This window comes from Molossus molossus, unplaced genomic scaffold (assembly GCF_014108415.1).
Source record: "Molossus molossus isolate mMolMol1 unplaced genomic scaffold, mMolMol1.p scaffold_m16_p_9, whole genome shotgun sequence".
Lineage (NCBI taxonomy): Eukaryota > Metazoa > Chordata > Mammalia > Chiroptera > Molossidae > Molossus > Molossus molossus.
In genome coordinates, this window is record NW_023425403.1 from 11485034 (window position 1) to 11497287 (window position 12254).

A 12254-nucleotide genomic window follows, 5' to 3' on the forward strand; every position below is an offset into this window, starting at 1 on the left:
TTAACTTAGTTCCAGTGCAGGCCTCTCCCTGAAATGGACTCTTAATCCGGTCAGGAGCCACCTGCTCAGCGCCAGCAGGTCTGCCTGATCGACCCCACCATCCCCTAAGGGCAGCGACCTGGCCACACCCGATCTGATCTGCTTCTCCGCCTCCTACAGCTTCCCCGTCCTGCTCCCTTCTGCCTCCAGGGCCTTCACCTTGCACAGCTCCTCGGAGCTCGGGCTGCTGCCTAACTGAGGGATCACTGAATACAGCCAAGATCTTTAAAATGGACTCAGTTGAATTTCATTTTCTAAACAAGCTAAACACAGGAGGTGAGTTCGGAGGACCCAGGGCCAGGAATAAAAGTGAAGGCCACATCTAGTCGGTCCCACTAACATGTGGACCATCAGGGGTCAGAAAACAGAGGCCTTGTCCCTTCGAAGTTTGCTCTGTTTAGTGTCTTTTTGTTGTTGTTATCTGGCTTTGTTTTGTTCCCCCTTTGTCTTTGGAGACTAGCGGCAGCATCCCTGAGAGCTCAGGGCCTGCGTGCTGGCCGTCGGTGTCCCGGAGCAGAGAGCTGCAGCTCCGAGCCGGGCTGGCGAGGGCCGGGAGGCTGCAGCTGCAGACGGGAGGGGAGACCTGCCCTGGAGAGACACACACGCAGCCTGCAGGGGTCTGGAGCCCAGGCTGAGCAGGCAGGAGGCCCAGTGTGGGCTCCTCCCATGTGACCTTTAGGAGAAAGTGATGACGAGAAACATTTTTTAGGAGTTCCCTCAATCACTTCCAAGATCCCAACACACTCAAACACGAGCAGGAACGCCCGGAATGGACAGCATTCCTTTATGGCCACTGGCAACTCTGAGTCAGAAGGGCCCGGTCCAGTGGCATCTGAAACAATCCTTCAATGAATGGTTGCATTTTGGAGCCAAGGCGTGGGCAAGGGCACAGAATACTGTGCGTGGCTTGTTTTTCTGTGTAGTGTATCTGAAAGATGACTTGTTTTTTGTGAAGTGTATCCGAGAGGCCTTAGCAATGGTAGCAAGGGTAATCGCTCTCTCCTGATAAAAGGAGATCTGTATCTCGCTTTGTACGGTTACAATGTGTTCTCTCAGGCCAGCCTGGGTTAAACATTCCTGATGCTGAGAATAAACTAACAGTGGGAACGAATGAGGTAAAACGTTGTTAGTTCTCGTTTCCATGGGAAACGATCAATCCTTCTGTTATGCGTGCTCTGAGGCCCAGTGGGGAGAGCATCCTGCTACATGTGTAAGCTGAAGACATGCGCTCATGGTCAGAAGTGACGGTGACATTGTCCAAGCATTGCAGGGTGAAAAGTACTCATTGCAAGCGAGGAAACCCGCCCTACCTGCGTTATATGTGTAAGGAGTATTATACATGTCTGTGTCATCATCTAGAAAACAAAACATAAACGTTATGGTAATGCAGACTTTGTCACTGTATCAACTTTGCAGAAACAACAGAAATTCATTAGAAAACCAATGCATTTTGCCTAATTCAAAATACCATTTTAACAATTTTTTTAAATATTGTTTTTCGCTGGGCTTCTGCAGTTTGATCGCTCTCCTTCTCTCATCTGTAACATCTTTGCCCTGTGGCCTCTTCACAGCTTCCAAGGTGAGTCCCTGTGCCTCACCTCCCCAGGCAGCCCTCTCCTCCGGGGTGTGACTGTCCTTTCGTAAGTGCTTTAAGTATCTCTGTCAATGCAGCAAGACCCACCTAGGCTCCCTCTCTGGACGAGGAGCTGACACGTGTGGACAGCGAGCCACACGGGTTCAGACTGTGGGGGAAGGAAGGATGAAGGGACGAGAACGGCGGACCTGGCACCTCTTCGAGGTCACCTCATAAGAGGCTCGTTGGCAGATCAGGGCTGGGTTAGGAGCACAGGGGTCTGATTTGAAGGGTGATATTGGGGGGGGGTGTTCAAAAGGAACAGTGGGGGCCAGGAAGTTTGCTAGGGTCTTGACATCTGGGGTGAGCCAAAACTATATAGAAGGAGAGAATACATATACATCCTTCAACCCACCGGGACCCATTGAACACAGCAACATACGTACCCGGCTTGTGCACCATGTGAATTTGCTTGAACATCGTCTTGTACCAGTCCTTCGGTCTGTCGACCGTCTGTGAAAGAGAATGGCCAACAGCTACCAACTGCTTCCAAGTAAACAGCGCTCCTCAGTGTTTCTCTTTCTATACTGATCTTTTTTAATAGCAAATTTCTACGATTTTAATTTATACGATTAAAAAAATCTATCTCGTGGTGACAATACGAGTCACTTATCCAGCTATGCATGCAGTGTGTAAATACGTTTCCCCTTGTTTGCCTTTGGGCTGAGCTGGACCATCACAGAGGCTGGGTTTTACTTTATCCTCCACCTAGTTTGCCCAGCACCAGACAGTTAATATTTGCACAAACATGTTTATACAAAGGTCACCGAATAAAAGTAATAGTGTTATCGTCGTGTGCTTTGCTCCTTTTGGTGATAATTACCATTATTCTTAAAATAACTTTTTAGTGAGTGTTCTGTTTAAGACTTATTTTTAGAATTAACAAAGGGATATTTTTTACTCCAACTGTATTCTGGTCAACTTAGGCCCAGAGAAATAAGAATATGATATTTTCTCATCTAAGTTACTCAAGTACCAAATATAGTGACAGAGTCTGAGAGCAAATCTAAGATGGAGATATTGTCTCAAAGACCTTTGACCTGATAGGAAACGTATACAACATTTGCTCTGCTAAACTGTAAATTCCCTGAGAGTAGAAGCTTCTCCGTGTGCAGCCCAGGCTCCACCGTGATAGGAACAGCGGGTTGTAGTGGGGAGACAACATGAATGTCAACCAACCTGCATTCAAATACTGGTTCTTTTAATGACTGTTTCCCAGCAATGTGAATTTGGATGAGTTGGGTAACCTCTGAGAGCCTCAATTTTCTCTTCTTTAAAATGAAATAATAATTTTTCCCCAATTTTTATTAATTTGTTTTTGTTACAGATGTTTCTCCTTTCCCCCCTAGATACCCTCTTTCCCATCCTGCCCCCCCCAACCCCCCAGCATTATAGTCTATGTCCATTGGTTATGCATGCATGCATATAAGTTCTTTGGTTCATCTCATCCATCTCCCCTGCCCCCTACTCTGAGGTTTGTCAGTCTGAACCATACTCCTTTCTGTGTCTCTGGGTCTATTTCATTCATTAGCCCACCTTGTTCATTATATTCCACAAATAAGTGAGACCCATGTGATATTTATCTTTCTCTGATGGCTTTTTTCGCTTAGCATAATACCCTCGAGGTCCCTCCACATCACAGGATTGTTACAGAAACTGAATGAGATGACGTATACAAAAAGATCTAGAACAATGCCCACAATATAAGAAATGCTCAATAAACAATAACCGTAGGGAACATCAGATATTTATAGAATAAAATAATGGATGAATCCAGGTTATTGGACAGAACTTTACTATACTGTGTACCTGTGAAAGTAGCCTCCTTTATAATCATAATTAAAGATTTTTCTTGGCAAGGTCTTTATCTCAACATTTCCAGAGCAACTTGGGCGAGAGGCTCAACCGTTCTGCGTACAGTAACTAATATACCAGATTTTGCCCCGAGATCATTTCCTTGATATAAAATATTCTGTTAGGACTGCCACAAAAATATTCTTACACCTGTGAGATTGAGCTTTGGTTTCAATGTGGTCATTGCATTTTTCATTTGGACATTGAGGGTTTTGTACTGTATCCAATTTTGTTTTGGTGTCTAGTAATAGACAGTAATCACCACAAATATTGATGAACAGTAAGGCTACTTGGGTTTGTTGTGGATCACCCCTTCCTTCATTCCAGGCTCTTTCTACAATGGAAAATTGGAGGGGTTTGTTGATTGACCTTATGTTCAAATGGTGGGAGCCGGCGGGGCGGGGCGGGGGCAGTGGTGAAGCTGGAATCTAGCTGTGATTTGCCCATTTAAACACAGTAGTTGATCAAGTACCTTTATGGGACATTTATTTTCATTAAAGACCGGTTTCTATTTTATTAAGCTTCATTTCCTTTACAGTATTCAGCAACAGAAAATAAGATACAAGCTTGTGCAGAAGTGTTTTCCAACCACACCTGGACATAAGTAAGTCATATCGCTGTATATGGCAATGCATCCTGACAGACAGGATTTTTTCCCTCCCCTTACTGGAGGGCACAGATCAGTCTGCCATCTGCTAGCTTTATATGGTGAGCACAGAGATGCCAGAAATGCCCAGCCAGTTGGCAAAGGGGAATGCGAAACCGGTCAAAGGGATACAAAAACTCTGTGTCCTGTTCTAAAAGAAGTCCTCTGAGCACTTAAATGTCCCTTATAAATGCCATCGCGGGGCTTGTTATGGCTAATGCTGAGATTAAGTAAACAGAAGTCTACTCAAATTTGAGGATGTTTGCTTTTGTATGTGTCCTTCAAAATTATTTCGCATGGACACTAACTACTAGGAATTCACCATTCAGTTGTTCTGTATAACGTTGGCTAAACATACCTGGATTTTTACGTTCCTGCAGTTTACAGAACATCAGAACTCCACGTTGATTTAGCAGGCAGGGAGTTCCAGAAAGCAGAAAGACCCCTATTTTCTACACACCAGTACACAGTAATTCTAGTCCGGCTTTACTCCTTTCCAGCTTTGAAAATGTTCAAATGGTGCAGTATTTGAATGAGAAGAAAAGAGTCTTGTATTTCACTTAACTAGCTGGCCGCAATTAGACAGTCTCATGGGATCTGAACCCTGGTGGGGTTTGTTGTTGTTGTTAAGAATGGCAAGTAAAAAGGCTAACACCGAGGGCCCAGGTCACATGAGAGAGGACAGTTCAGGGAGCTGCTTCCCTTCATTCAAATAACTCAAAGGTACATTGTTGACTCTTGGCCTTGTGGAGTTTCTGAGTTACCGGACAAGATTCTGTTGCCCTGGTCCACGCAGGCTGTCTACAAGGAGAGCATGGCATGATGCATGGAGATGGTACTGCCCTTGGTACCGACCACACACACTCAGCAGAGAGTCCATGTGAAGCAGTCGGAGTCTGACAATCAGTACTTTCTACATGGATGAGAAAGGAAAACACGCAGGAGCTGCTCGGCCTGCACTGGCTCAGCGACAGCCCGGCACGTATAAACACAGCTATACTTGGGGATGTGCTGGCCCAGGCTGGAAGGCAGGCGCGTGAACGGGGTCGTCACTGGCCCGCACCTTCTCTGGGAAGCCTTAAATGTCTAAGTAAGAGCACCGCTCTAGTACAGATTATATTGTATCTTCTGTTGTATGGAAAGAACACTAGCATTGAGTGTCTGGGACTGGTGTCTGCTTAGGCATGTCTGCACAAGCTTTGGTCTGGCAGTAGATGAACAATATCAAATTTTCATTTTACTTGATTTTCACTGTCTACAACATCTCAGTATTTTCCTTGTACAATCTAACAAGCGAGGTCTCGCGATTTAAGAATATCATGTCTTACAGATTAAAAAACAAAAGTCCAGCTTTGCTTGTTCATTTTTATATATCATTTGTTGACTTAGAAATACACCCAGAAGTCTCAGATAAAAGTTTTTTTTATAGAATCTATAACTATATAGAATCAGGGATCTCCTAATTTGGTTATACATTATGCCTCAAGGATCAATTAAACAAAACCAATGACAACAACCTGTCTGACACTATTCCTACATCATTAGGGGGAAAAAAAATTAAATACAACCACTTTGAATCAGAAATCTCGAAAGAGAAATAAACAACACAACATTGTTACCCGAAACATGTAGTCATCATAAGATTAAGAATGTTAGTCATGATCCCTGAACTTTTTATGTCCCTTCAGTATGACAAGCTTCAGTTCCAACATACATTTTTAGGACTTTATAATTAGTCACATTCAGTGTCCTCAGACTCTAACGAGTAGAAAACCCACGGCTATACAAGTCTAATACAGATGCTTAGAATAGTTAATTTTTTAACTCTGATCTCTGTATATAGAACACGTAATTCCCCGTATAATCAATGCAAACCCAAGGAGAGACGGAAACCGCCCCCCTCGGTCTTCCGTTCAGCTTGAGTGTTTCCAATCGGATCATGGCCTTCTCTGACCTCTCTCCCTTCTCTTCCTGTACCCACCACTCTCTTTGGCCCCCCAGGTTTGCATTCCGGGAAGTCCCTCTTGGCGACATCCCAGCCAGGTATGTGGGTGTGGTGGACAGTGCCGGCAGCCTGAGCTCCACTCTCGAACCCCCAACATCACCTGCAGAGGTGCTGCTGCTCGCATCCTGGCGCCGAGTCCTCCTGGTCGCGGCCACAGACCTTGTCCTCCCCGGACTGGGACCGGCTCGGCCAGCGGCTGCCTCGGCTCTCACAGCCGCTGCTACTGCGAGCTTTGCCAGAAGGGGCTGCCCCGACACACTGAGCAATGCTCTGGCAGAGTTCACAGACTAAAAAAACAACCTAACGCTTTCCCTCAGCATCCGGGGAGCGCTCCGCAGGCACAGCTGAAGGGACACTGCCGTGTGTATTTTTCTTCGCTTTTTTTTTCTTCCCATGACATTAACTATCTTCACTCTAAGCATCTCACCGCCCAGCTCCCAGCTCCCAGCTCCCCATCTCCTGTGTCAATGCACATCCACTTCAAGGAACACGGGCTTATCTGCCATGCACGTGGGAACTGAGCGCGGCCAAAGGAGTCGCTCTCTCAGGCCTTCCTTTTCTCCCTATTGCCCTCACGCTCCTTGGTAAAAGGTAAAACAAAACAGACTTCTGTCATTTAACAAAATCACAGTTTTCATGGATTTTGCTCAGAATGGACAAACTGTGATGAGCTCCCACAGACAGCTCTCTCTCTGCCACACACGCACACGCAGAGGACCGGACGGCGCGGGGGGAGCCCTCGTGAGAGCAGACCCCAGGAGCCACACCCCGCAGCTCTGTGCAGGCTTCTCCTACCGTTCTGATGGCCGTGGGGATGCCGGACTCGTCCACGGGCCCGATCCCCGGGTAGTGCGGGGCTTTGATGACGGTCACCCTCTTCTCTTCCTCTGAGGATCTGTAGAGCGGGATGGAGCTGCCCAAGGTCCCGTCCAGGGACTGCGCATGCTGCGCGTACGCCTCTGTGGAGTCTGCGGAGAGACCGTGCTGACATATAATGTCTGTGATGCCCCGGGAGTCATGTATTATGGCACCTCTTGCATGTGACGTGGTCTGTAGTTCCATCGCTACCTCTTTTAGCTCATTTACCTTAAATTGGAGCCACTGGTTGTAACATGGAGGTGTATAGTCAACACACCTGTAACAAGACCCTCACCATTGTAAGAAGGAGGGCGAGGGGAGGACCAGCCTTTGTGACAGACCTTGTGAACCTGGTAAGGAAGACTTGGCAGGGCTGTCTCGTCTCCTGCTTCTCGTAGTCTTGTGGGGGCGAAGCTGAGACAGGCCCTCGTGGTTTCCCTGGGGTCAGGGTTTACGTTCAGATTCTCCTCGGGATGCATCTCAGCACTAGCAGCCGGACTTGGTTCACATTTATGTAGAGACTCTCTTCCCATGGATACGGTTTCTATGTAAAATCTGCCGTCGGCACGTTTTCATATAAAACCCCGTGTACGTTTAAGTACTTATATAGTTTGTTGAGGTGGAAGGGAGAACATGATGTTCATTAAGACAAGCAATGGGGGAAAGAATCACACTTGGACAATAATTATTACAAAATATTATGGCTAGAGTAGTTTGTAGAGTTTTACTACAGAAGTGTGATCATGAATAGCTCTGTAAAAAATCTAGATATATGGGCTCCCATTACAATACGGTTCCAATGGCTGATTGTTTAAGGGTGACATTTTGGCACAAGGATGTTCACTTGCTTATACTCTAAGAGGGTATCATTGTAGGAGTCACAGATGATCCCAGAAGCAGCATTAGAAAAGGAGCAAGTAGCCCTGGTCGGTTTGGCTCAGCGGTTAGAGCGTCGGCCTGCGGTCCGGAGAGACCCGGGTTCGGTTCCCGCTAAGGGCGCGTACTTCGGTTGTAGTTTGTCCCCGGCCCTGGTTGGTCGTGCGGGTGGCAGCCACTCGATGTGTCCCTTTCACGTCGATGTTTCTCTCTCTCTCTCTCTCCCTTCCTCTCTCTCTCTCCCACTCTATCTGTACAAAAAAAAATGGAAAAATGTCCTCGGGTGAGGATAAAAAAAAAAAAAAAAAAAAGAAAAGGAGCAAGTATATTTAGACTTTTTTTTTTAAAAAAGATATGTTTTTATTGATTTTTGTTTTTAGAGAGAGAGGGACAGAAACATCGATGTGAGAGAGATACATCGATCAGCTGCCTCCTACAGCCCCCTCACCAGAATCGAGCCCGAAACCTGGGCATGTGCCCTGCCCGGAATCGAACTGGGACCTCTCAGTCCATGGGAAAATGCTCCATCCACTGAGCCACACTGGATGGGCTTTTTAGACTTTTTAAAAATGAGTCTCATAGCTACAGGTAAGACTGATAGAGGTTTTGTTGATACAGAAGCTGAGTCCATGATGCGTATGTTCGACGTTCCTGGGTAAACTGATAGCATCGTGCCCTTTCAATGCACGGCCAGTGTTGGGGAAGAGCGGACTCTGCCTGCCGTCAAAGAGGAAATGGGAGTTAAAGCCCTGTGTCCTAGTTTCTCGCTCTCCGTGCTTGGTTGGTGGCCAGAGGATGGGCCCCTCCTACTCTTCTGAGACCTGTGCTGTGACCGTGTGGTCCTCCGCCTTCCTCATCATGAAAACTTTTCAGCTTTAATTCATGACAGTTTGATTTAGTCTGTTTTTTTTTTTTTTTTAATGTTCTTGTTCTTTTTTTTTTTTTTTTTTTTTTACATTTTTAAAAACTAAGAAAGATTTATGACATTATTTTCTAAACCATTCCAATATATTTTGTCACATAACAATATTTCATCATTATATAGCACAGTTTCTTCTCCAGGAAGCTTCGAAGAGTTCATGAGCCCCATTAAATGATATGCTGGAAAAGTTTCTATATATGTTCAAATGTTCATTTTGTTTCTGGAGCAAAGCTACACCTTTTGTCTGATTCTTAATTCCCAGAAGATTGAGAGCTGAGTCTCTAGGGAATTCTGGGCTCATCATTCAAAGGAATTCACATCCCTGACTGGTGGTCTTTGGGCCTCGGTGTGAGTACTTTACTTTGTGAGGCAGTGATTCAGTATGAGGCACCCTGTCCCCCTGTTAGACTGTTTTAATTGTTAACTAGTTCCTCGTTATAGACACCAAAGAATTCTCTACAATGAAGGTGTCCCATGAAGGAATGGGTGCGTTGACATGGAGTGGCGTTTCCCGTACATGGAAATGCACCGCGTGAATGTTCTCCTGGTGATGTGCGCGCTCCTCCCCCTGACTGCCCATCTCTCTCTTCTACCCTACCACCCACACGTCTAACAGCCTCTCCAGAGGGAGGCGCCTTGGAATAGCAGGGTGCTATGTCTTCCGGTGCTGACTCCGTGCTGTCCCTAACGCCTGCCCGAGGATAGGGTCATTAAATCGGGAAGTTTTGAATGTTTCTGCCTCCTTTCTAAAAATTACTTCGATGCTGTATAGTCTTCTCATGTGGTTTGTACTTGCTATTTTGACATTGTCGTGCAAACCATGACTCCCAGTGACTTACCAAGTGACCGGCCATGCGGCATGATGATGCTGGAATTGAGTGAGCCAGGCAGAGAGTAGGCTGAAGGGGAAAACGGCCTCTGATAGTAACTCATTGGACTCACAGCGCCTCCGGAGTTCCCATTCACTGTGACCTGGCTCTAGGAAAGCACAAAGGCATCCCGTCAACGCACAGTCCCCTGCACACATCGCTCCATTAGAAGACAGTAAGGGGCTTTCCTCAGATGACAGTAATCAGCTTCTGTGTCTATTTACTATGGAAACACATGTCTAGAGGGACAGGGGACATATTTTCAGTGTCTTCTCGATCTTTATTTCTGAAAACCACTCTCCGGCATGTCAGAGGGCACAGGGGTGACTAGAAAGCAGCTGACTGGTGGGCATGCCACTGCTGCCCACAGAGATGCCCGAGGCAGCAGTAGCAGTTGGTGTACAGCGAGCCTGGAGGGCGAGTTTGCTCTCATGGCTGTGCCGGAGTCAAACCCTGTCACACTGCTCTGCGTGTGGGATCTGAAGGGAACGTGCTTGGACATGAGGAGAGGGGTTGGTTCTCGGATTTGCTCAGGGATCTCCTGTAACAATCGATGTTTCCAGGGCAAGGTGATGATTAGTAAAAGGAATACTGTTGTTTAGATTTACGTATCATAAGTCAATCTATTCTAGAAGAATCGAATACCTGATAAAGCATCAAAAAGATATGTTAAACCCTGGCGTCTTCCTCCTCCAACGTCATTGAGCACTTTTGGGGCCTCTGTTTGGTTTCTTAATAATTTATTGTTTTGATTGCTTTCTATCTGAGTATTTTATATCCTCAAAGGTATTTCAAGCTTCTGGTTGGAGGTGGTCATATTTATGCTTCTTTTATACCTATATTTTTTGACATGCATCCTGGTGCTAATAACAGAGTAGATATTCAATAGATACATATTCTCACGGAACTGAGCCAGCTTAGTTCACAGAGGTGGAGTTTTCCACTATGAAACACGCCTATCGGTCCACAACACACTGAGCACTGTGGAGATTATAATGCATGCGAATGAGGCAAAACGTTAGTAAGAGCATTTCGTTAAAATGGTCTTACAACTGAGTACACCAAACACATATATGCACATAAAGAAACAGAGTTTGTGAACTTTTTCTACTTACTTTCATGCAAAATAAACTTTTGTTCTACAGGCCCGACACATAGATGCGTGGTTAGCTGCTTATTTACGTGATTTTTTTTTCACTTTAAAACAGATGTTTTCACATGATCTAGAATAAAGCTAATTTTATTGCTTTTTAGCCATACCACATCTGTCCTAAAGTCTATAAACTTTTTGTCACAGTGACAGTGCTTATTGATTAAGATTTTTCCAAACTGCTGTGGAAATCACTCATATTCTAAGTACCAGCATCTTGAGGATTTCCCTCATAGACTACCTAGAATCAGTTTACCAACAATCAACAGTTGTGCAAATAAAAATGCTCAGCAGCAAAATGAGATGGTAGACAAGAAATCAGTCCTTTCTGCCTTTGGAGTCAGAGGGAGGAAGCAGAGTTCCATGCCCAGCAGCAGGGCCACCACGAGATGCTACCCGGCGGCAGAACTCTGACCCGGGCTGGGGAAGGGGTTCCCGCGGTCAGTGGGGTCAGCCCTGTGCAGCTCGGCTGGGAGGGCGGGAGCGCTCTCCCCAGGGCAGGAGGAGTCTGGGGCGAGAGCCTGGGCGTGGATCAGGGTCAGGAGCAAGGGGAGGGGTTTGTGTGAACAGAGTCTGTGCAGGAGCGAAGGCCCCGCGCCTGCAGGGGGAGGCAGCGCGGGAAGCTGGCCTGGGGTCTCAGTTTGGTGCAAGTGTTGCAGTTAAAGGCAGCACAGAAGGCGCGCGGAGGAGGCTGGGGTGTAGTTCTGTGTGTCTGTGAGACGTTTACCCTCCAGCACATTGGCAGTTAAGTTCTGGTTTCCAAGCTGAGTCCGAGCAAGAAATAATAAGAGGAGATATAAATTGTCCAATTACTAAGACGTGTTTTGTAATGTGGTGGAGAAGGCATATCATTGGTGCTATCTGCAAGCTCTTGAAGGAAACGCATTCAGAGGGTTAGGCGCCCACCACACAGCACAGAAAAAGCAGGAACACGCGAAGAAAGGGGATCCAGTAAGTGTTTTTTGGAGCCAAGACCAGTCATTTGGGGGCGAGGGGGGGCGCGTTTGAGAGTGTTGGCATAATGAAATTATTTTCCCCTCGGAAGTTTTAGGTTTTGTGCTTGTGACAGTAAAATGACATCACTTGGTCAGCGGAATTAATTTTCCCTTCACCAGAAAAATCTCTGTAGCGTACCTACTGCACCCCTCCGCTCCCCAGGAAACATCCCCCAATAGAAATCAGTTTGTCTACCTTTTCATGACTTACAGATATCAAGACCGATCCAACTAAAGACAACTAACTGGAAAGGACATTCTGTCCTCCTTCCACTCACTGAATCTCCTTCTTGACGTCACTATGAAACACCAAGAGTGAAACTTTCAGTATCCGGCCCATGCAGAGTGGTGCCTATGCGTGCCAACGAGCTGCAAAGGAAACCGGCCACTGACGATGCTTACAACTA

At 46.2% G+C, this 12254-nt stretch overlaps 1 protein-coding gene across 4 annotated transcripts in view; it reads right to left on the reverse strand.

Annotated features, from left to right (window-relative positions):
* SORBS2 (sorbin and SH3 domain containing 2) overlaps positions 1-12254 on the reverse strand; it is an 88463-nt gene that overhangs the window by 60903 nt on the left and 15306 nt on the right. For 3 of the 4 annotated variants that reach the window (XM_036250165.1, XM_036250162.1, XM_036250164.1), the window contains 4 exons: positions 9673-9811; positions 6973-7145; positions 2059-2125; positions 1350-1394 (listed from right to left, as the gene is read on the reverse strand). In XM_036250165.1, coding sequence (XP_036106058.1) covers positions 1350-1394; positions 2059-2125; positions 6973-7145; positions 9673-9811 — 424 coding nt within the window. Of the gene's footprint in view, positions 1-1349; positions 1395-2058; positions 2126-6277; positions 6302-6972; positions 7146-9672; positions 9812-12254 lie in introns of those variants that run through there. The other variant, XM_036250163.1, reaches the window with a different exon arrangement.